A 23,256-nucleotide genomic window follows, 5' to 3' on the forward strand; every position below is an offset into this window, starting at 1 on the left:
CCTAAAGCCAGTGCCCTGACAACTGAATTCTGACAACTAACCTCCTAAACTATGAGAAAATAAATTTCTGTTCATTAAAGCCACCCACCTGTGGTATTTCTGTTACAGTAGCACTAAGAGACTGAGACAGGGCTTTTCAGTTGAACTTCCAGAGAGGGCCTGTGGTCCCGGCCGGGGGAGAGGCCCTGGTCATTTCTATGAATGCTTCCACGACCAGGGTCAGCACCAACTCTGCAGGTATATGCTTGCTGCACAGCTTATAAAACTCCACACTCAACACGCTGTGCACAGTCATCATTATTCTGGTCCTATCCTAAGCAGGCTATGAAATTATACACATTTCTTACTTGGGAAACTGACAGGTTGTTTAAAAAGAAGCATCACAGGCACACAAAGCAAAAAAGCTACAGGTTCAAATCAGAATTTCTGACTGACTTAATTTTTTTTTTTTCTATACCTACCTTATAAGGATGTTAAGAATCCACATTTCATGTAAACTTCCCCCTCATCTAGAAACTTCAAAAAATGATGAAAACTTTTTTTGAGAAAAAATACTTTATTTATCTGAAGATCTTACTGAATATAAGTAAATCACACTAATAAGCCAAAAACCAAACTAGTTTCTTCAAGTCTATTCTAACTCATGACAATCCCATGTGTGTCAAAGTAGAACTAGCCACAGGATCTTCATGGCTGTGACCATTCAGAAGGAGATCACCAGGCCTTTCCTCCAAGGCACCTCTGGGAGGGTTTCAACCTCCAAACTTGGTTAGCAGCTGAGCGCTTCACTGTTTATACCACCCAGGGACTCTGTAAAACCACACTAACATTCGCTCCTTTTTTAAAATATCTGAGGGTTAATAGAATAAATAGAAAAGCTGTGAGGAAGCTGACCTCCTCAAGTAAACAAATCCACGTCTCCTAATAAAGCAGTCCTGAGAAATCTGGTATCAGCTTAAGAAGAGACATACATTGATGCATGAATGCCAGGTTCATTTTTCAGACAAAGGACATCTGGCTTCAGAAAACAGTGGCCTAGATTCCATCTCATTCTAAGCTTCCCTAAGAATGAAATGAATGCCATTTGAGGATGCAAGGGCTAAGGCAGTGGTTCGCAAATTTTGGCTTACGCCACGATCCCTTATAGGATTTAAATCACAGATCGTTGGCTCTCACTCCCACCCTCATTCCCAGAGCTTCTGATTCAGTAGATGTAGGGCAGGGCCCGAAAATTTATATTTCTATCAGGTTCCCGGGTGATGCCGATGTTGCTGACTGGGGAACACACTTTGAGAAACACAGCTTTCTGTATGTGCCCGGATGCAGAAGCTTTTCCTTGTGGTCATCATTTAGGCCTTCTGGCATTCTCTTCTAAAGCCTTGGAAAATGGAACATCCTGACCACTTTGGAATCTTGCTTTTTGCTTCTACAAACATATTAGCACAGACCCTGTATCCCTAGTCATCTGCATCTTTGTTACAAAGCCTGAGCCAGGTGCGTGTTTTATTCACTGGCCCATATGGGGAGACACATCCAATCTACGTCATCCTTCTGGATTTCTTTTTTAGAAATGTTGGCAACTGTGGTACCATCCTGGTCCTTCAGATAGTACCCTTCTCAGACAAGTAGTTTTCCTAGACATCTCCTATTTCTGAGGAAGCAGTTTCCCTGGTCTGCTTTTACATTACCAAGGAAGGGAGGGACTCACTTAGAGGAGAGAGTTTTAAAACAGCATCTCAGATTGGGCAGAGCACATAAAGCAAGGTTCTCTCTAAGCTTTTTTCCTTTTTACTTCTCAAAGGGTGACGTCCCTCGCTTAGTACCAAATAAGGGCACCCCTTTGAGTACAGATTAGGTGAACTAAAGTTTATTGGAAAAAAGTCTAATTCTCCAGCATATCGGCTCAGAGGCTGGAAAGCTTCTTTGGGGATTAAATGATTCCTTTTTAAGGAGTACACTGACTGAAACCAAATTCCATTTGCATTTCAGCATCAGCTGTGGCTGCCATACCCTGGAAATAGATTTTTATGGTGACAGCAAATATCCCTGAAAAAGGTATAATGGCTCCAGGTCTACATACGCATGCAAAAAAGGAACAACTGGAGCAACTGAAATCCCTATGTTCCCGAGAAGGAGTTTAAAGTTCCATTAATAAAAGGCAGAGCCACTCAAAGATGCAAGTTTAGTATAACTCAAATAAAAGTGAGTTATAGGGCCATTTCCTGATATTTATTCCCCAGCTAAGATTTGGAAGATGATTATGTACCTCCTGGGTAGGAGGCCGTTACCCGCATTACCTGATTCATCGACTCTCATTTTTTTAGTCGGGCTGTCACAGTTCTCATCATCCGACATCTCCATTTCTTCCTCACGACGGATGCCCATGAGCTGCTCGCTTTGAGCGTTCCGAAGCTCCTGAAATTGGAGGATACACTTGTGTCAGAGCCACGGACACATGTCAACATGCCTTTTCCAATGGTCTTTTGGTGTATTACGACTCATATATTGACATTTAGAATCTGGTGCTTCTACCTGCCAAACACTGCCCTACCTAATCCAGGACGAAGTCTGTGTGCCGTGGGGTAGTGGAAAGATCAATGGGTTTGGTGCCAGACTTGTGATAAATCCCTGCTCTACCAGTGACGAGCTGAGGGCTCTCGAGCAACTATTGAATCTCTCTGACATCTCAATTTCCGCCTTTGTATAAAGGGGATTTCTATCTGGGTGACTTCAAAGATTACACAGAAATGCCTATCATGGCTGGTACCTAGTAGGGACTCATGGTCTAGTGGTAAAGAACATGAGCAATGAAACTTAAAAGGCCTGGTCTACCACAGACCCTCTGGGTAATATTTGTTAAGTTTCTTCATTTCTTTTAGTTTCACGTTGCTCATCTACAATACTGTCATAATAACGGCTTTGAGGATTGAATGAGTTCGTGCATGTAAAATGGTATCATACCAAACACTTGGTTTGCTAAGGTGATAATGTTGACTATTTTATTCTTCACTCAGGGTGCACCTATATGTGTATATGTGCCTGTGTGACTACATACACATAAACACATCACATAAACCATTCAGATATCAAAATTGTAGAATTGTGAAAGATGTTGAGGAACAGAATACAAGCAGAAGCTTTTTTTTTTTTTTCGGTGTTTTGCATTATTTCACAGGGTTTTCTGTTTTTGTTGTGGTGTTCGTTTTGGCATCGCTTTTGAACCCATGGATCTTGGGATCGTACGTGCCTTTCTCCACTTGCTGGAGAGTGGCTGCAGTTATGCCATTTAATCTTATTGAGCCTTTCTCTACTCTGTCACAACGGGGATGATAATAATATGAGGCTGTTTAAATGCAATAGTGTGTGTGCAAATGCATTGTAAATAGTAAAGAACTACCAAATGGATTTTTTACTACTGTGGCCAAAATCAGGATATTTACAATACTGTATGTTAAATATTTTGTATCAATCTGTATATTATGTATTTTGTGGCTGCATATTCATTTTGTTCTCTTACATGTAAGATAACTGTCTTCAAAAAATTTACGACAGGGAAAGGGCTGCATTATTTTCTTTTTGTTCCCCCTTCAAACTGAAGTCTAAATAGAAGCCAAATAGTTAAAAATAATTTCATTTTTTAAAATAAACAAACTCAAGAGTAACAATGGAAACCCTGGTGGAATACTGGTTAAGTGCTACGGCTGCTAACCAAAAGATCAACAGTTCGAATTCACCAGGCACTTCTTGGAAACTCTATGGGGCAGTTCTACTCTGTCCTATAGGGTCACTATGAGTCGAAATCGACTCAACAGCAACGGGTTTGGTTTGTATGAGTAACAATAAAACTAAGTCATAATACTTAATGTATTAATGGAATGGCTTCAGACATAGTTACAGTGCCCATTTGATGGGTGTGCATGTATTAGTCCGTTACAGGCTCTTTCAGCTCCCTCCTTTCCTTAGTTCACAGACTTTAAATCGCAGCATGATGGAATGGAGATTATTTACTGCTAATGGTATTTGCACGGACAGCTCTGTACCCTGGGAACCACCACAGCAGAAAGACAGGGAAGGGGAGCTAAAAAGGCAAGGTCCCCAGAATGGGGCACACATGACAGGACAGCATTAAGAGGCCACTGGGATGATGGGCAAAAAAGGGCAAAAAAAAAAAAAAAAAGTTGCCATCAAGTTGATTCTTGTTCATGACAACCCCATGTATGTCAGAGTAGAACTCTACTCCAAAGGTTTTCCAAGGTTGATTTTTCAGAAGATCATCAGGCCTTTCGTCTGAGGCACCTCTGAGTGGGCTCAAATTGCCAACTTGTCAGTTAGTAGCCGAGTGCTTAACCGTTTGTACCACCCAGGGGCTTCTAGGGACAATGGGCATGAATGAAAGCGCAATTGGACCACGCCACCCAGAAGAAAGAGAGGTGCCGATTCCGTCTTTAACACCACCAGGTCTTGAAGACAGATGTTACATGTGATTAGTGTGGAAATTTCTAGGTTGTGGACAGCTAATTTCTCTATTGAGCCCAGTTCCCAAAGAGGAGGCTTGAAAATACTCGAAACAGGAAAAAAGTCAGGTGGAAAGAATAAATGAGGCTGAAAGGGCCTGTTGTTTAGTCCCTACTATTAATGACAAACTGTCATACAGTTGCTGTTCTTGTGGGGAAGGGTGGCAGAAAGGAAAAAAATGGAGGAAAAAAAAAAAGCTGAGGGTGTTTCCACAGGGTCCTCTGGTTCAGCAGTAAACCATTAGTACGTTCTAATAAATCTGTAAAGGTGTCGTAGATAATTACCAGATGCCATACATGGGAACGTGGGAAAATCAAGCCAACTATCGAGCTCATATGCAACTGAGAAATCATCCACAATGTTAAATTACCAACCGGTATTTAATCAATTATGGGACATGTAGGAAAGAAAGTCAAAGGTAATTCATAGTTCTGCTTCCTAATGTATACCAAAGGAGATGGTGGTGGCTGCAGACAGGCACAGAGCCTCCTCCCGGGAACATATTTCAGGACTGCACACCTTCCACACGCCTGCCACAGCCACCTCTACCTCCCAACACTGAGCCCAGCACGCGGGCTTCCTTGGAACACACGGGAAGCCTGAGCATGTCCTGCTCAGCCAGGAGAGGACGGCATGGGAAGTGGAGTCAGACGTGGCAGCAGTATGATTTTTAGATCAATGTTAATACTTGCTGACACTCACATACTAATGACGGCGTTTTTATGCCCAGGTTTATTCAGCAGTATGCCTCCTGCCTTTTTCCTAGCATTTCTTTTAATCACGTTTGGCTTTTATGTGAAAGAAAAAAAAAAAAATCAACAGTCATTCCCAGAGAGATCGTTCGCAGATCTGCATGGGGGAGACATCAGGTCAGCGCCCTTCATCTTTCTGGCCCCTGAAAAATTAAGGAAAAAAACTCCCACCTTCTCTTTTTTCAGCATCCTGCTCTGAGGAGCAGGACTCTATCAGTCACCAACCACCTTTTGAGGTATTTGTGAACAAAATAAAAAATGTCCTTCTTAACAATAAATTGCACTAGCATTTTAAGTGTCCCATTATTGTGAAGTCAGTCAGTATTCACCATAATAACAGTGATAATAAAGAATTCATTTGGTATTCATGTGGATGTTACTTCTAGTGCCATTGGTATTCAATGGTAATTCAGCATTAGTTAATGGGCACTTAAAATGCTACCCAAATGATGGATATCGCATACTTTGTGGTTTCTCAAACTCTATCTGAAACACTTCTTTTGCAAGTGTGCACCAAAATCATTAAATACATACACCTTACCTTCTATATATTTGGGATTTTGAAAGAGGGGAGTGTCATTTAGAGAACTTTAATATTAACATGCTGGAGATGGAGAGGCAGCCACATGAAAAACATTCTCTTATTAAAAAAATAATAATAAAGAAGCGAACAAAGATATATACTTACTTTCAAATTACAGGTTCAAAGCGTATACTACACTGTGGAATTAACAGTAACAGCTGGACGACCATGACTAATGATGCATTCTGGTCCTTCTGGGTGCCAAGGAAGGTCGAGCTCTGGACTTATTCCTTGGGGGACAGATACTCACACATCACACATGCATTTGAGGCTAGTCTGCACGTCCAGTCCCCTTGGGAAATTTACTCTGGGGAGAGGTGTGAGATAACCCGATGGCTAGCAAAAGAGATTAGGGACTAGAACATTGATTATGATGAAAAAACGGGGATGGAAAGGCATACTTGCCATTTATAGCCCAGAGAGCAAACCATCATCATCACCTAGAACACTGAAAACAAAACCTGTATTTATTTCAAAACGAGTACTCTATTTTCAATTACACTTTCATTCACAATGATTTATTAAGCAAAGCATCTCGCTTTATTTCTGACATCTTCACTGTGACTGGGAAGGATTATTTTCTCCCTTAGCAGGGGAGAAAAGCACTTTATGCTTTAAGTGTTAAGTCAGCCGCTGTTCCAGATAAAGGACAAATCGGAGCTGGATTTGGAGCTGATAATGGCAGGGCACAACGGCTGGGGGGACTGCCCGCTATAACAAAACTTTTTTTTTTTAATAGCTGCAGCCACACTATTCTCTGCCAATCCAGCTCCGTGACGGTGGTTAAAAAGTAATAATAAAATCACCAACCTCAGAATGCTTTCGCCAAATGTCTATGTTCTTGCGCTGAGCTTTCGAGAAATGGTCCCAAGCTTTTTGTCTGGTAGAAGCGTTGAAAACGGCCACAATCTGCTCAACTTTGGTGAACAAGGAAGTCAAACAAGACAAGTAATTTATGTTGTGATCACTATAGGGAAGCAAAGCAAAGACACTAGGAGTCTATGGATGATGTCACGATAGAAACAACATCATCAATATCCATCCAATTCGTGCCTTCCGTACTTACATTTTAGCAATGCTGGGGATGTCTCCCTTCAAGTCTGCCTCCATAACTTTAGGGTAAAACAAACTCTACGTATGATTGGGGAAGATCGCAGGCAGCTGCTTCCAAGCATTCTTTAGCTCTTATTTAAAAATGTGATTTGGTTTATCTACATATCTAGATCTATAAACATATAGGCTCTGGTGCTGGCATACAGATAGAGATATATAGAAAAATAACTCTTGGGTTGGGGGCTTAGAAGTGAATCCAGGGTAGAAGGGCTTAATTAGAAAGAGACAAACATACATCTTTTTCTCTTTTAGTCTCCATCTCAGGAGCTCAAGTGCAGCCCTCTGGAGACATTACCATGTCCAAGTTTCAAGCTGAGACAATGGAATAGTTGTGTCATGTCTCCCCTCAATCTCAAGGGCCATTTTTATTTCTCGACTCCTTTTTCTCCCCCTGTTGTGCCCAGCGCAGTCAGCCCTCTAGCCTTCTGGCAGGGAATAGGAGTCATCACCTCCACTTCAGGACAAAGGCTTGCCAAGGCTACGCAAGCAGCAGCTCTGGTGTACAGATCTCATTTCAGTACAGTATGGTGCCCTCCACAGTTCGCTGTGACCATATGCCATTCTGTTACTCCATTATCACTTTCATAAGGCTCCCCTCCCTCTGGCTCCAAAGCCACTTAAAGTTCTAACTCTACTCTCCCCTTGACTTCATTTAGTACTTCTGTGGCTTCCAGGCATGGTACTACTGGAATGACAAATGTTGAGGGGCTGTTAACAAAAATACATAGAGAATGGAATGGGCTCTTAGTAGTGGGTGTTAGGGGTAGGGCCAGCCATCTGCAGACTCAATCTTGCTTTAACAGTTATTGATCTAGCAAGGATGAGATTAAGGAAATTATAGCACTGAATTAAGCATATAATTAAACCCGAACGTCTAAATATTTAGTTAGGAAGGCACAGTTAAAGTAAGTTTTTCATGGATGCTACGACCCTATCTAACACTGATTTTTAGTGATTCCCAAGGCTCTATTACAAAAAAGGACGTAGAAGCTCTTCCAGCTCTTCTGGTGTGCAAAGAATGTCAATGAGTAACAGAATAATCCCCACAGAAGAACAATGCTTGTTGCCACAATTAAAAAAATTAGCACGCAAAACAATCAAACAAGGGTATGATGGAGCAGAGTAAAAAAGCTGATTCCATTCACTTACGACATTGTCTGTCTTACGATGGTAAGCAACTACTTCTCAGTCTATGAGTAAATATCACAGGGGCTTTTATGTTGACTGTTTTTCACCTCAAGAGAATCCCAACTCTAAGTCTCCTTAGTTAACAAACCGTATTATCATGTAGCATGATCAACTGGCTATGCTCAATTTTAAAGGATTTGTCATCAACTTGGCTCACACTCTCCTTGAGCTCATGGGACTGCTGGATATACTTCTCCTCAGCATTCCTGACCTCACCTAGAGGAAGTGACACTGCCAGCCTGGTCACCCTGGGCTACCCTAAGTGCTGACCATCATTTGACCATCAACCGGCGTGCTCTGCTTAGCTACACCGCAGTCTAGCTGGACCAAGAATGCAAAGGTGGACAGTGGCGGGATTCACTGTGAGTGGAGATCACCCGGCAGGGCAGGTGATCCTGTGATTTTAACAGGTTTTACAGATGCAGCAGCAGGGCTTGCTGGTTTGCATCATTTAGAAGTGAGCTAGCTCCATAGTAAGAACTGTGGTGTGCTGGCACCAGGGCTGAGGGGAAGGTACAAGAAGTGCTAGGCTGAGTGTTTGGATGATCTGTTAGTAAAGGGCTGCACTAAAGATAAAATTATATGTGGTACTATGTATGGTGGCCCCTACGTGTCTGTCAGTTTGTCGTACTATGGGGGCCTGCATGTTGCTGTGATGCTGGAAGCTACGCCACTGGTATTCAGATACCAGCAGGGTCTCCCATGGAGGACAGGTTTCAGCTGAGCTTCCAGACTAAGACAGGCTAGGAAGAAGGACCCGGGAGTCTACTTCTGAAAAGCATTAGCCAGTGAAAACCTTATGAATAGCAGCAGAACACTGTCTGATATACTGCTGGAAGAGGAGCCCCCCAGGTTGGAAGACACTCAAAAGATGACCGGGGAAGAGCTGCCTCCTCAAAGTAGAGTCAACCTTAATGACGTGGATGGAATAAAACTTTCAGGACCTTCGTTTGCTGATGTAGAATGACTAAAAATGAGAAAAAACAGCCACAAACATCCATTAATAATCAGAAACTGGAATGTACGAAGTATGAATCTAGAAAAATTAGAAATCGTCAAAAATGAAATGGAACATATAACCATCAATATCCTAGGCGTTAGTGAGCTGAAATGGACTGCTATTGGCCATTTTGAATCAGACAATCATATAGTCTACTATGCTGGGAATGACAACTTGAAGAGGAATGGTGTTGCATTCATCGTCAAAAAGAACATTTCAAGATCTATCCTGAAGTACAACGCTGTCAGTGATAGGATAATATCCACACACCTACAAGGAAGACCAGTTAATACGACTATTATTCAAATTTATGCACCAACCACTAGGGCCAAAGATGAAGAAACAGAAGATTTTTATCAGCTGCTGCAGTCTGAAATTGATCGAACATGCAATCAAGATGCATTGATAATTACTGGCGATTGGAATGTGAAAGATGGAAACAAAGAAGAAGGATCAGTAGCTGGAAAATATGGCCTTGGTGAGAGAAACAATGTCAGAGATCAAATGATAGAATTTTACAAGACCAACGACTTGTTCATTGCAAATACCTTCTTTCACCAACATAAACGGCAACCTCACCAGATGTAACACACATAAATCAAATTGACTACATCTGTGGAAAGAGACGACAGAAAAGTTCAATATCATCAGTCAGAACAAGGCCAGGAGCCGGATGTGGAACAGACCATCAATTGCTAATATGCAAGTTCAAGCTGAAACTGAAGAAAATCAGAGCAAGTCCACGAGAGCCAAAATATGGCCTTGAGTATATCCCACCTGAATTTAGAGACCATCTGAAGAATAGATTTGACGCATTGAACACTAGTGACCGAAGACCAGATGAGTTGTGGAATGACATCAAGGACATCATACATGAAGAAAGCAAAAGGTCATTGAAAAGACAGGAAAGAAAGAAAAGATCAAGATGGATGTCAGGGGAGACTCTGAACCTTGCTCTTGAATGTCAAGCAGCTAAAGCAAGAGGAAGAATTGATGAAGTAAAAGAACTGAACAGAAGATTTCAAAGGGCGTCTTGAGAAGTCAAAGTATTATAATGACACGTGCAAAGGGTTGGAGATGGAAAACCAAAAGAGAAGAACATGCTCGGCGTTTCTCAAGCTGAAAGAACTGAAGAAAAAATTCAAGCCTCGAGTTGTTATGGTGAAGGGTTCTCTGGGGAAAATATTAAACAACGCACGAAGCATCAAAAGAAGATGGAAGGAATACACAGAGTCATTACACCAAAAAGAATTAGTCGCTGTTCAACCATTTCAGGAGGTAACACGTGATCAGGAACTGATGGTACTGAAGGAAGAAGTCCAAGCTGCTCTGAAGGCATTGGTGAAAAACAAGGCTCCAGGAATTGATGGAATATCAATTGAGATGTTTCAACAAATGGATGCAGCGCTGGAGGTGCTCACTCGTCTATGCCAAGAAATACGGAAGACAGCTTCCTGGCCAACTGACTGGAAGAGATCCATATGTATGCCTATTCCCAAGAAAGGTGATCCAACCGAATGTGGAAATTATAGAACAATATCATTAATATCACATGCAAGCAAAATTTTGCTGAAGATCATTCAAAAGCGGCTGCAGCAGTATATCGACAGGGAACTGGCAGAAATTCAGGACGGTTTCAGAAGAGGATATGGAACCAGGGATACCATTGCTGATGTCAGATGGATCCTGGCTGAAAGCAGAGAATACCAGAAGGATGTTTACCTGTGTTTTATTGACTACGCAAAGGCATTCGACTGTGTGGATCATAACAAATTATGGATAACATTGAGAAGAATGGTAATTCCAGAACGCTTAATTGTGCTCATGAAGAACTTTTACATAGATCAAGAGGCAGCCGTTTGGAGAGAACAAGGGGGTACTGATTGGTTTAAAGTCAGGAAAGGTGTGCGTCAGGGTTGTATTCTTTCACCATACCTATTCAATCTGTATGCTGAGCAAATAATCCAGGAAGCTGGACTATATGAAGAAGAATGGGGCATCAGGATTGGAGGAAGACTCATTAACAACCTGCATTATGCAGATGACACAACCTTGCTTCCTGAAAGTGAAAATGACTTGAAGCACTTACTGATGAAGATCAAAGACCACAGCCTTCAGTATGGTTTACACCTCAACATAAAGAAAACAAAAATCCTCACAACTGGACCAATGAACAACATCATGATAAACGGAGAAAAGGTTGAAGTTGTCAAGGATTTCATTTTACTTGGATCCACAATCAACAGCCACGGAAGCAGAAGTCAAGAAATCAAAAGATGCATTGCATTGGGCAAATCTGCTGCAAAGGACCTCTTCAAAGTGTTGAAGAGCAAAGATGTCACCTTGAAGACTAAGGTGCACCTGACCCAAGCCATGGTATTTTCAATCGCATCATATGCATATGAAAGCTGGACAATGAATAAGGAAGACTGAAGAAGAAATGCCCCCTTTGAATTGTGGGGTGTTGGTGAAGGATATTGAATATACCATGGGCTGCCAAAAGAACAAACAAATCTGTCTTAGGAGAAGTACAACCAGAATGCTCCTTAGAAGCAAGGATGGCAAGACTGCGTGCTACATACTTTGGACGTGTTGTCAGGAAGGATCAGTCCCTGGAGAAGGACATCATGCTTGGCAGAGTACAGGGTCAGTGGAAAAGAGGAAGACCCTCAATGAGGTGGGTTGACACAGTGGCTGCAACAGTGAGCTCAAGCATAACAACAATTGCGAGGATGGCTCAGGACTGGGCAGCATTTTGTTCTGTTGTGCATAGGGTTGCTATGAGTTGTAATCGACTCGGCGGCACCTAAGAACAACATGTATGGTGGGGGGAGACGTTAAAATACACATGGAGGAACACAGAGGACACACAGAATAAGGACCCAATGACTTAATACTGAAAAGGTCCAACGGTGAAAGAGATCGTCTAATAAATACTTCAACCAACCAAAACCCATTGCCATGAAGTGAATTCTGACTCATGGTGACCCCATCTGTTTCAGAACAGAACTGCTCCATTTGGTTTTTGATGGCTATAATCTTATGGAAGCAGGTCACCAGGACTTTTTTCCGGGTGGATTCAAACCTTCAACCTTTTAGTTAGGAGCCATGTACAGATGGTTTGTGCCACTCGGGGACCTAATATATATACTTAAGTCAGATGCTATTGCAGATATTCCTTGTTTGCAGTTAAGCGTCTCAGTCATTTAGAACATGATATTACACACCCCACGGCGTAAGTTCAATTAATTCATTCATTTTTTCATCCATTCACCGAACATTTGGGACCCTACCAAGTGCCAGGCAGTTGGCTGGTTGCTAAAAATACATGATTAAGACATAGTCTCTGACCTTGATGAGATCATAGTCTCTAAGGAGAAGGAAAGGCAAGCAGGTATTACTCTATGCAAGAGAGGTATGAAGAACAGCTATGAGGACACACAGAAGAGAGCAACTCAGCTGTATACACCCACAAAAAAGGCAACATTTTAGCAAAATTTTCTGTGGTAAACACACTCCCTGGCGGTGCAGTGGTTAAGAGACTGGTTGCTAACCAAAGGGTTAGAAGTTCTAATCCAACAGCCGCTCCTTGGAAACCCTATAGGGCAGTTCTACTCTGTCTTATGAGTTCACTATGAGTTGGAATCAACTTGACGGCAATGGATTTTTTTTGTTTGTTTCTGTGGTAAATCAATACTTGCTCGGCAGAGAAGGTAGGGGCAGGGTGTTGAAAGGCTGGCATGGAGTTGTGAAAGGACTTGTGTGAATGTAGCTGGTGGGCACAGGGGCTGATGTTAGTTGACAGTAAATGAAGCGGGATCATATGTACTAAGCCAGAATTGTGAACTTTATATTGTAGGCCAGAGGAGGCATAACTGGATAGGATTTGTTTGGGAGAAAACATGAAGGCTTGAATGAAGGCAGAGGATCTGGATTGAAGGAGCAGAGCAAGGAGCCCTTTGACAGGGAACGCTGATAGGACATGGTGGTGACTGATTTGTTTTGTGGCAGGAGGGTGAAGGGAGACCAGGATGACTCAGCTTGGGAAGTACATCATAGACGAAGAGAACGAATGAAGGCGGAGGTCTGAGAAGGAAGATCAGGAATTTGCTTTTGGACACGCTGTATGAAGGCCACCCAGGTGGAGCTGAAATATAGATTTGGGGGGTTCAGAAAGAAATCACAGGTCAAAGAGATATGTCTCAGATTTTCTGGGCCATTCTTGACATCATGTAATTTTACTCTTTTCTACAGGGTAATTAATTAAAAGAAAAACCAAACTTGATTTAATTTCATACTTCTTTCCTTATAAGATTTTACACTTTTTCACATATTCACAACTCACAAAATAAAACAAAAACAACAAAACTAATTCAGCTTAAAACCCAGAATTCAGCTTAGGTTTATTTTCTCCCAGTCTTTTATGGTCCAGTTTACCTCTCTCATTTCCAGATAGACTTTCCCTAAATCAGCCATTTGTCTTGCAAATGAAAGTTCTTGAGCACATAAAAGGACTCTGAAAGAGAATTTAGGTCAGCAGGAATTCATCATCATTAAGGAAAAACCACCTCAAAGACTATGCCCTAATGAATGTGATTCAAAGGTAGCATATTTTTAAAATCATAAATCAGGATGACCGTGAGAGTGAATGTCACAGTGAAAGACCACACAGCATTCATTGTCTACAGCAGGGAACACTGAAGAGAAGGTCCTTGAACTTGACTACCATGCACTACTTCTCCTGTATAATCTGTTCTAAGCACAATAAAACCACAATAAGTGAAACCCATAAAAACCCATTGCCTTTGAGTTGATTCCCAGCTCATAGTGACCCTATGGGATAGAGTAGAACTGCCCCCCATAGGGTGTCCAAGTCTATCTTTTTTTTTTTTTTAGTTTTATTGTGTTTTAGGTGTAAGTTTACAGTACAAATCAGTTTTCCATTCAAAAATTTATACACAAACTGTTTTGTGACATCAGCTGCAATCCCTGCGATGTGTCAGCACTCTCCCTCTTTCCCTTTCCCCCCAGGGTTTCCCGTGTCCATTTGTCCAGTTTCCTGTCCCCTCCTGTCTTTGCTTTTGGGCAGGTGTTGGCCATTTGGTCTCATATACTTGATTGAACTAAGAAGCAAGGTCCTCACGTGTGCCAAGGCTGGAAACCTTCACAGAAGCAGACTGCTGCATCTTTCTCCTGCTGAGCAGCTTGTAGCTTTGAACTACCTACTTCTTGGTTAGCAGCCAAGCACTTAACTACTGTGCCACCAGGGCTCCTTCCACAATAAGCCACAACCTATTCGAGTAGATTCTGACTCATAGTGACCCTTGAGAACAGAGTAGGACTGCCCCACAGCATTTCCAAGGAGTACCTGCTGGATTTGAACTGCCAACCCTTTGGTTAGCAGCCGATCTCTTAACCACTGTGCCACTGACCCACTGCCACTGAGTCGATTCTGACTCACAGCGACCTTATAGGTCAGAGTAGAACTGCCCCACAGAGTTTCCAGGGAGCGTCTGGTGGATTCGAACTGCTGACCCTTTGGTTAACAGCTATAGCACTTAACTGCTACACCACCTGGGTTTCTACTGTGCCACTAGGGAACCACAAATTCTTTAAAACTCTTTCAATCTCTACTAATCAGAGAAAAGAGATAAACGACAAATAAGGTGGTATCAGCCCTTGTCTAGAAAAAGCAGCTTAGAGGGGTGCTGCTGCAGGCAGGTCAGATGGAGACCAACTCCCACCTACCTTCGCCACCCCTGGTGGTCTGCAGAGAGGTGGCTGCAGGCCCCATGTAAGCCATACCACTTTAAAAGAATAAATTCTGTAATTGCTACTTATTTATTCAAGAAAATATGCCTAAAAGTTTTGGAAGTATTATCGACAGAAAGTGCTTCCAAATAGAAAACTTAAATTTACTCCTTGCCTTACAAATCCTTCCCTCCAAATCCTGTTTTAAGTGTTTTGCCTAAATTAGGTTGAGGATCATGAAAAAATTAAAAGCGATCAACTTTTCAAAGTTATGCTTGAATGATAGTCTTGGGTGTTATAACGGAGCCCTTAGTATATCCAGCGGAGTCCCTGGGTGATGCCAACGGTTAATATGCTCAGTTCCTGATAGAAAGGTTGGTGGTTTGAACCCACCTAAAGGCGTCTTTGAAGAAAGGCCTGGCAATCTACTTCTGAAAAATCAGCCATTGAAAACCCTATGGAGTACAGTTCTACTCTGACACACACAGGTAGCCATGATCCAGTAGAAGGCAACTGTATTTTAGTAGAGCCATAATGGAAGGATATATAGAACCTTCATGAAATTGATAATCACTCTTTACAGATGCAAACCACAACTAGTTATTTATTGGCTTAAGTATATATACAGCTATGCAGATACATACACCCCCCCCACACACATTTAAATATAAACACATACATATTTGTAAGTATATAACCTCCAAAATTTTCCCCAAATCCATAAGAGTAAGTAATTTAACAGTTTTTTTTTTTTTTCACTTTCCCCACTCCCATATATCTGGTATCTGCTGAGTTCAGAACACACTTCTTACTTGAAAGGACCTTTATAAATTTTCTTGAGAAGTACTTTGTCTTCAGTCTTCTCAGGGGAGGAAAGCTCCAACTAGGATCTCATTCACCCAGAAATAAACCACATTGAACAAGCTCCCTAGAAAAGAGCAGGGCACTGAGGGCAAAGTGGCAAATTTCAGAGCTGAATGAGGCACCTGGATTTTGAACTCTGGATAGGAAGAAATTTGAAGTATTGTACTGTAAAGTTCCCCATTGCTGTTGAGTAGAACTGCCCAATACAGAGTGTTTCCAAGGCCTTAATCTTTATAGAAGCAGACTGCCACATCTTTCTCCATTGGAGCAGCTGGTGGGTTCGAACTGCTGACTTTTAGATCAGGAGTCAAGCACTTAACCACTGAGGTACCAAGGCTGCTTAGGTAAAGGTTAAAATCAAAACCAAACCCATTGCCACAGAGTCGATTCCAACTCATAGCGACGCTATAGGACAGAGAAGAACTGCCCCACAGAGTTTCCAAGGAGCACCTGGTGGATTTGAACTGCCAGCCTTTTGGTTAGCAGCCATAGCACTTAACCACTAAGCCACCAGGGTTAGGCTCCTCTGAAAAAACACAAACATAGCCCTTTTCCCTTCCATTCCTCCTGACTGCTTTCTTTCTCATAGTCCCTGTACCTCCTGCATCCCTTGTTGTAGCAGCTAAATAGCTGGGAAAGAGCCTTAAATCCATTTAGTGTCCCAAATATCTGCAGAAACTGATTAAGTACTTATAGGCAGTAGGCTTGCCTACATAAAACACCTCAAACAAATCTTCCTAGTTTAATTTTTTCTTTTTAATGCTATTTGGGCTCGATAGACGCCTAACTCTGCAGGGCTGAGAGGAAAATTTTTCCTTTAAGGGATAACTTTTTCCAAATCCTCTACGGATAGCTCCTAAGAGATTCTCAAAGGCATGTTACATGAACAAATGGGATAAATTGATCTCCAGACCCCAGCTTGTTATTGCCGTTTTTAAACACCAAAAGCTAGGGTTGGGGTCTTTCATCAGGGAAAAAGACAAAAGGAAGTATAGGACTTTAGCTGTAGTGCTGAAGTTGATGAGCCTCGGCCTCAGACTGAAGAATTTTAACAGAGGAAGGCAGGAAGTGATTCTGGCTCTCAGGACACCCAGAGGAGCAAGAGAGGGTCAGAGGGATGAGGGAGGAGCACTATGTGCTGGACACCACGTAATGGAAAGCCTCTGTAACAGATTCCCAGACAGACATCTCTGCGTTCTGGTTCCAGTCCTGAGCACAGCGGAGCCGCCAGCCAGTCTGGTGGGAAGCCCAGTAAACAGGGAATTAATGCAGTCAGACCTGTACATTAGGAGGCATGGGCCGGAACTTGAAGGTGAGGAGGAAAAAGGGCATGCTGGGGTTTCTGCTCAAGACGGGTAAAATGAACATCATGTGATAGTGTGAATTCATTTCAGCCCTGTTAAAAAGAGATCAAAATGCTAACATCTGACATTGTATTTCTGAACTTTCTGGGCAAATGAGGGGAGACATTTGGTTCATTTAAGGTATGTGATAGGGATAGAAATAAAGGAAAATATGCTGATCAAATTACAAAATAATAATAAAAAAAAAGAAATACGATGTTTTTAGCAATTTTAAGCAAGGAGAAATGGCTAAATTGCTCAAACAAATGGAAAGATATTAGGCAGCCAGTGACTTTTTAAAATTAGTATAACTCCCAAAACATTTCAGGGAACTATGTTGTTCCTGTTAGCTGCCTTCGAGTTAGCCTGACTCATGGCGACACCATGCACAACAGAACGAGATAGTGTTCAGCCCTGCGCCATCTCTATGATCAGTTGTGAATCGGACTGTTGTGATTTTTAGAAGTAGATCACTAGGCCTTTCTTCCTAGTCTGTCTTGGTCTCGAAGCTCTACTGAAACCTAGTCAGTATGATAGCAACACTCAAGACCCCAGTGACAATCAGGTGGTGGCTGTACACGAGGTGCACTGGCTGGGAACCAAACCCACGTCTCCTTCGTGGAAAGTGAGAATTCCATCACTGAGCCAACACTGCCCTCTCAGGGACCTGTAGATCCTCTTACTAATGAATAGACTCAAATACTTTGAGAAGTAACAAAACAAAGTATTGCATTGGACAAATCTGCTGCAAAAGACCTCTTTAAAGTGTTAAAAAACAAAGATGTCACTTTGAAGGCTATGGTGCGCCTGACCAGAGCCATGCTGTTTTCAATTGCCTCATACGCATGCAAAAGCTGGACAGTGAATAAGGAAGACCAAAGAAGAATTGATGCCTTTGAATTATGGTGTTGGTGAAGAATATTGAATATACCACAGACTGCCAGAAGAATGAAGAATCAATCTTGTCTTGGAAGAAGTACTGCCAGAATGCTCCTTAGAAGTGAGAATGGTGAGACTTGGTCTCACGGACTCTGAACATGTTATCAGGAAGGGTCAGTTCCTGGAGAAGGACATCATGCTTGTTTAAGTAGGAGGTCATCGAAAAAGAGGAAGACCCTCAACATGGTGGATTGACATAGTGGCTGCAACAATGGGTTCAAACATAACAATGATTGTGAGGATTGTGCAGGTCCTGGCACAGTTTCATTTTGTTGTACTATGAGTCGGAACCAACTCAGTGACCCCTAACAACAGTAACAACAACAAAAAAACAAAAACCCATGGGAATATTATGATTTTAATGGCTCCTTACAATATATAGGAAACCCTCGTGGTGCACTGGTTAAGAGCTACGGCTGCTAACCAAAAGGTTGGCAGTTCAAATCAACCAGGTGCTCCTTGGAAACTCTATGGGGCAGTTCTACTCTGTCCTATAGGGTTGCTATAAGTCGGAATTGACTCGACAGCAAAGGTTTTTTTTTTCTGGTTTTACAATATAGAGCATTTATTAGGTTTTTTCAATCTAGAAAAGAAGAAAGTAAAAACACCAATAAATTCCCCTGCCTAGATTACTCCTATTGACCAAATAAAAGCAATATGTATACATAACAAAAAAATGAAATGAAAATAAAAGTCTATTTTCCTATCCTGACCCCCTCCACCCAGTTTCTCTCTCTAAAGGTAACCACTGCTAACAGATCCTAGCATATCCACCCAGAGAAAAAGTGATATATATATATATACAGCACATGTCATGTATAGGTTTCTCTGTGTAGCCTTATTTTACTGACACAAGAGTGCTAATATTATATACGCTGTTCTGTATCTTGCTCTCTTTCACTTAACACATCTTTGAAATCTATTCATAATTACATTATTTATAAGGCTGGAATAATATCCTCAGACATATCTCCTGACATTCTTCTATAAATATCTTTATAAGAAATTCTGAGCATTAGAAAGTATACATGAAAGAGTACCCAAATGTTTAATTCTCAGAGGTGCTGTCAAACTGCGCTCCAAAAAGAATAATATCAACTTTATGCCCACCAAGTTTTTTTTAAGCATTTTAATTTTTGCCATTCCTGAATGATGAGAAAAGGCATAAATGACATGATAACCAATGTGCTGTAATAGTACTGTCTACATTTGAAGCTGCCATTACAAATAAAAAGGTTCACAAATACATCTAAATGTGCCCTTTTATCTGTAGTTGACTTGTTGCTAAGGGCGGTACCTCCAGCAGGAATAGGACAGGCCTGGTTTCTGGGTATCTTTTCTCCTCTCTAACTCTGATTTATTCGGGGTCTCTACTACCTGTATTAATGGTGCTATGAAAACCATAACAGTCATACACCGTTTCTAATTATTTAGCACTTTGTTGTGTCACGCACTCTGCTCGATGAATTAAAACCACGGTTTTCAAAGTGTGGTTCCTGGACCAGCAGCATCAGCATCCCTTGGAATTAGAAATGCAAATACCTGGACCCCAGACCTACTGAATCAGAAACTCTGGGGCTGGGATCCAGCAATCTGTGTTTTAACTAGCCCTCCAGGTGATTCTGAAGTACCCTCAAGTTTGAGAACCACTAATTTATTTCATTTAACTTTTCCAACAACCTTCTCAGGTAGGTGCTATTATTATGCCTATTTCACTGATGAAGAAGCTGAGATTCACATAGAGGTTTAATTACTTGTCCAAGCTCATATGCTTAGCAAGCAGTAAAGTTGGGAATAGAAATTAGGTTTGCCCAAGTTCGAATCATGTATTTATACTCATTATACTTTGAGCCAGTCTTTGGGCACAGTGGCTACAATGTTCCAGATACACTAGTCACAGGTATTACACAGTCACTATAATGTCAAGAGCCTTCCAGATGAGGACAGCCTTATAAATAATGTAAATATGAATAGATTTCAAAGATCTAAAAATGCAGCTTGGTCCTGAGCTAACTGTCGTTCCATGGAGAGACGGCCACACAAACAGGTGAATCACTACATGAGGCACCAAGGCAGCCCTGGAGAAGAACACATATATATTTGTCCAGAGGAGGCAGGAAAGGCTTAGTCAACCCTGGGCTGAAACTTAAAGGTCAACAGAATTTTCCAACAAACAGGCTGAACATCTGAGATGGTGATGCAGACAGAAGGGTGCGTTTACTGAGAAATCTGAACCACAGTGAAGACGAAGCAAAGTGTCTGGAAAATGGGCCCCTGTTTCTGGTTACAGGTCTACCACTCAAACTCTCTTCCATCAGTCTAAAACTCATTCTGTCTTATTTTGTTTTTCACTGTTGTTGAGTGATGGGCTTCAGCAGAGGAATCTCAGGAGAGAGGGCTGAAGGAATGTTCTCAGGGCTCAAATAAACAAGGGTTTGGGGCTGTCTGCGAGAGGGAGGGAGAGTGGCTGCGTGAGCTGGAGAAAGACTTTATCTCTGAATCCCAAGGCAAAAGGGGGATGGGCTAGACAAAGCTAAATATCTTTTTCAGCTCTGTGGTCCTACAGAACTGGGGTGGGTAAGTTTTTCTGTAAAGAGGCAGACTGTAAATATTTTTGGCCTTGCAGGTCATACAACTGTTCTGTGCTTGTAGTGAGAAAATAGCCATAAAACCCACTGCCATCAAGTCAATTCTGTCTCATAGTGACCCTATAGGACAGAGAAGAACTGCCCCTTAGAGTCTCCAAGGAGCCCCTGGCGGATTCAAACTGCCAACCTTTTGGTTAGCAGTCGTAGCACCCAACCACTACACCAGCAGGGTTTCCAAAGTAGCCATAGAATATGTAAATGATAGACACAGCGGTGTTGCAATAAAACTTTATTTACAAAAGCGGGCTCAGAGTCTGCCAATCCTGTAGTTCAGGAGCAATTGCCCTCAAGATGATTTCCTCCTCATGGCAACCTCCTGTGTGTCAGAGTAGAACTGCACCCCGTAGGGTTTGCAGTGGCTGATTTTTTCAGAAGTAGATTGCCAGGACTTCCTTCCAAGGCACCTCTGGGTGGGCTTGAAGCTCCAACTTTTCAGTTAGTAGCCGAGTGCACTAACTGTTTGCACCACTCAGGGCCTCCAGAAGGTGCCATCTATCTAAGCAATTTGTCACCATAAATAGAAATCCTCTCACTTTGCCTGTGGCTATTCTTCCCTGATTCTCCCAGGGTGAGGTTCTCTCTTGTTTGAATGTGAAGGCGAAGTATACACTTGATTCATTCACAGAGTCAATAATACATCATCTCTGCTGTAAAGTAACTTTACCATAGATGCTTCAGTTTTCCTCAAATCCAGTTGGAAACTGTCCTTTAACGAGGTTTTGTGAGGGGGGACATTTCCCTGGGCTTTTTCCAGTGTAACTCAGAGAGATGCCTTCCTATAGACTCTCCTACATTCCCCCAAAAACTCACTGCTGTTGAGTCTATTCTGACTTATAGCAACTCTGTGGGACAGAATGGAACTGCCCCACCAGGGCTCCTTTTCCATCCATCCACACCTCTCCCTAATTTTGGCAGTGAGATCTTTCCCAGTTCCTAGCAACAGGCTCATATCAAAATAGCAGGGTTTTTTATCTTTAACTTGCAAATTTTATGTCTCTTTTGAATTCCTATGTCTCACTCAACATCTACTGTGGTAAATCTTGACGTCTAGCCTTCTATGTATTCTTTATTGTTCTGGAGTGTAAGACTTTTAATTTCTTTCTCACATTTTGCTGTCAATAAAAAAATCTTTAAAATGCTAACATCATAGTGGTATTTTTGGCTTGGTGTACATATTTTCGGCGAGTCTGAAAGAAGGATACCAAACAAGGCTCTGCCCAGTTCTGGCAGGCTTCCCACGTCCTCTACTCTCTGCTTTGGTATCCTGTGAAATAAAAAATTCTGTGTGCAGCCTTGATTTGGATGTTTCTGTATAATGTATTTTCTCTAGACATTTGTTCTCTGAGACCGAAGAAGTTTTTTTTTTTAATGGAAATAATGTTTCTAGCATTTAAAACATTGGCAAATATAGCCATCTAAGTATGATTTTGAGTAGAAATAGAAAACCTGTTAAATTGCTAACACAGTTATGGGGACTCCCCCCCCCCCATGGATGAACCATAGCAATGACAACCACAGACATGGGAATAAACATTTTAACACTTCATAAAACTCTTTCTTGACAGCTGGGGACATGGGAAGCAAATTTTCCTCGGAGGAGATAAAAAATGTTTAGCTGAGATGTTCCTAAGAAGTAAATAATTTCAGAAAGAGCCTTCCAGATGAAAGAAATGTGGATGAGGACACCAATCTGCCTAAAAGGGGGGCCCCTGTGCACCGACATCAGATACCCCCTCACATTTCACTTTGGCACTGAGCACAGGACCTGGCACTATTTAATAGGCACCCAATAAATATCTGCGGAATGAATTTAATCATTCATTCAAACACCTGAGGCTTTTACGATTTTAGTCAAAAAGACAGATGAGGACGTGACAGAGGAGCACTGTCAGTGCGTCGCGCAGCTGCTCTGACCGTAATTCTGACCAATCTTCAGCACCTGCAGGGCACCAGGCGTGCACTCTCAGGGGTGAAATATGGCTTAAAATTCTCAGCGCAGCCCAGTAGACACAGCCTCCATGGCACAGCCACTATGTGACATTTACATGGTGGAGTACGACCCTCTATGATCAGCTTAGAAGCTTTGGGTACCATGGCTAGGTCCCAGCAGATATTTGATGTGTTTCAACAAGGGGTTTATCTGGCCAAACCCTCTAACTATAGAGAGGCGAAAGCTCAGACTCAAGGCAGTTAAACGACGTTCCCCAAAGTCACACGGCTAATTAATGGTCAAGCTGGGATTGGAACCAGCATCTCTTCACGTCTAATCACAAAGTCTCTCTACCATTTGCTATTTTCAAGACCTGAAGATGCGGCTGATGCCACTGCCCATTGTAAGTGCGTAAAGCAAAGTTGCATAAGAGTTTCAACCTTTCCAATCTCCAGGTTGAAATAATATCAGTGACAGCACTGTAATACTGCTACTGTAAAATTCTCAACTAGAGTGTATTCTGTGTGTTCTACTTTAAGGAGAAAGGCATATTAGAGCAAAGTCAATGGAGATCATGGCTTACTCAAAAAAGCAATCTTTAGAATATGTTCTGCAGTTATTAGGTTACAG

The 23,256-nt window shown here is 41.9% G+C and overlaps 1 protein-coding gene across 12 annotated transcripts in view; it reads right to left on the minus strand.

Annotated features, from left to right (window-relative positions):
* ENOX1 (ecto-NOX disulfide-thiol exchanger 1) overlaps window positions 1-23,256 on the minus strand; it is a 744,157-nt gene that overhangs the window by 143,511 nt on the left and 577,390 nt on the right. For all 12 annotated transcript variants that reach the window (XM_064270093.1, XM_064270088.1, XM_064270090.1 and 9 more), the window contains 2 exons: window positions 6,661-6,767; window positions 2,298-2,415 (listed from right to left, as the gene is read on the minus strand). In XM_064270093.1, the coding sequence (XP_064126163.1) occupies window positions 2,298-2,415; window positions 6,661-6,767 (225 nt within the window). The remainder of the gene's footprint in view (window positions 1-2,297; window positions 2,416-6,660; window positions 6,768-23,256) is intronic.

The sequence above is a fragment of the Loxodonta africana genome, chromosome 17, assembly GCF_030014295.1.
Source record: "Loxodonta africana isolate mLoxAfr1 chromosome 17, mLoxAfr1.hap2, whole genome shotgun sequence".
NCBI classification, from domain to species: Eukaryota; Metazoa; Chordata; class Mammalia; order Proboscidea; family Elephantidae; genus Loxodonta; species Loxodonta africana.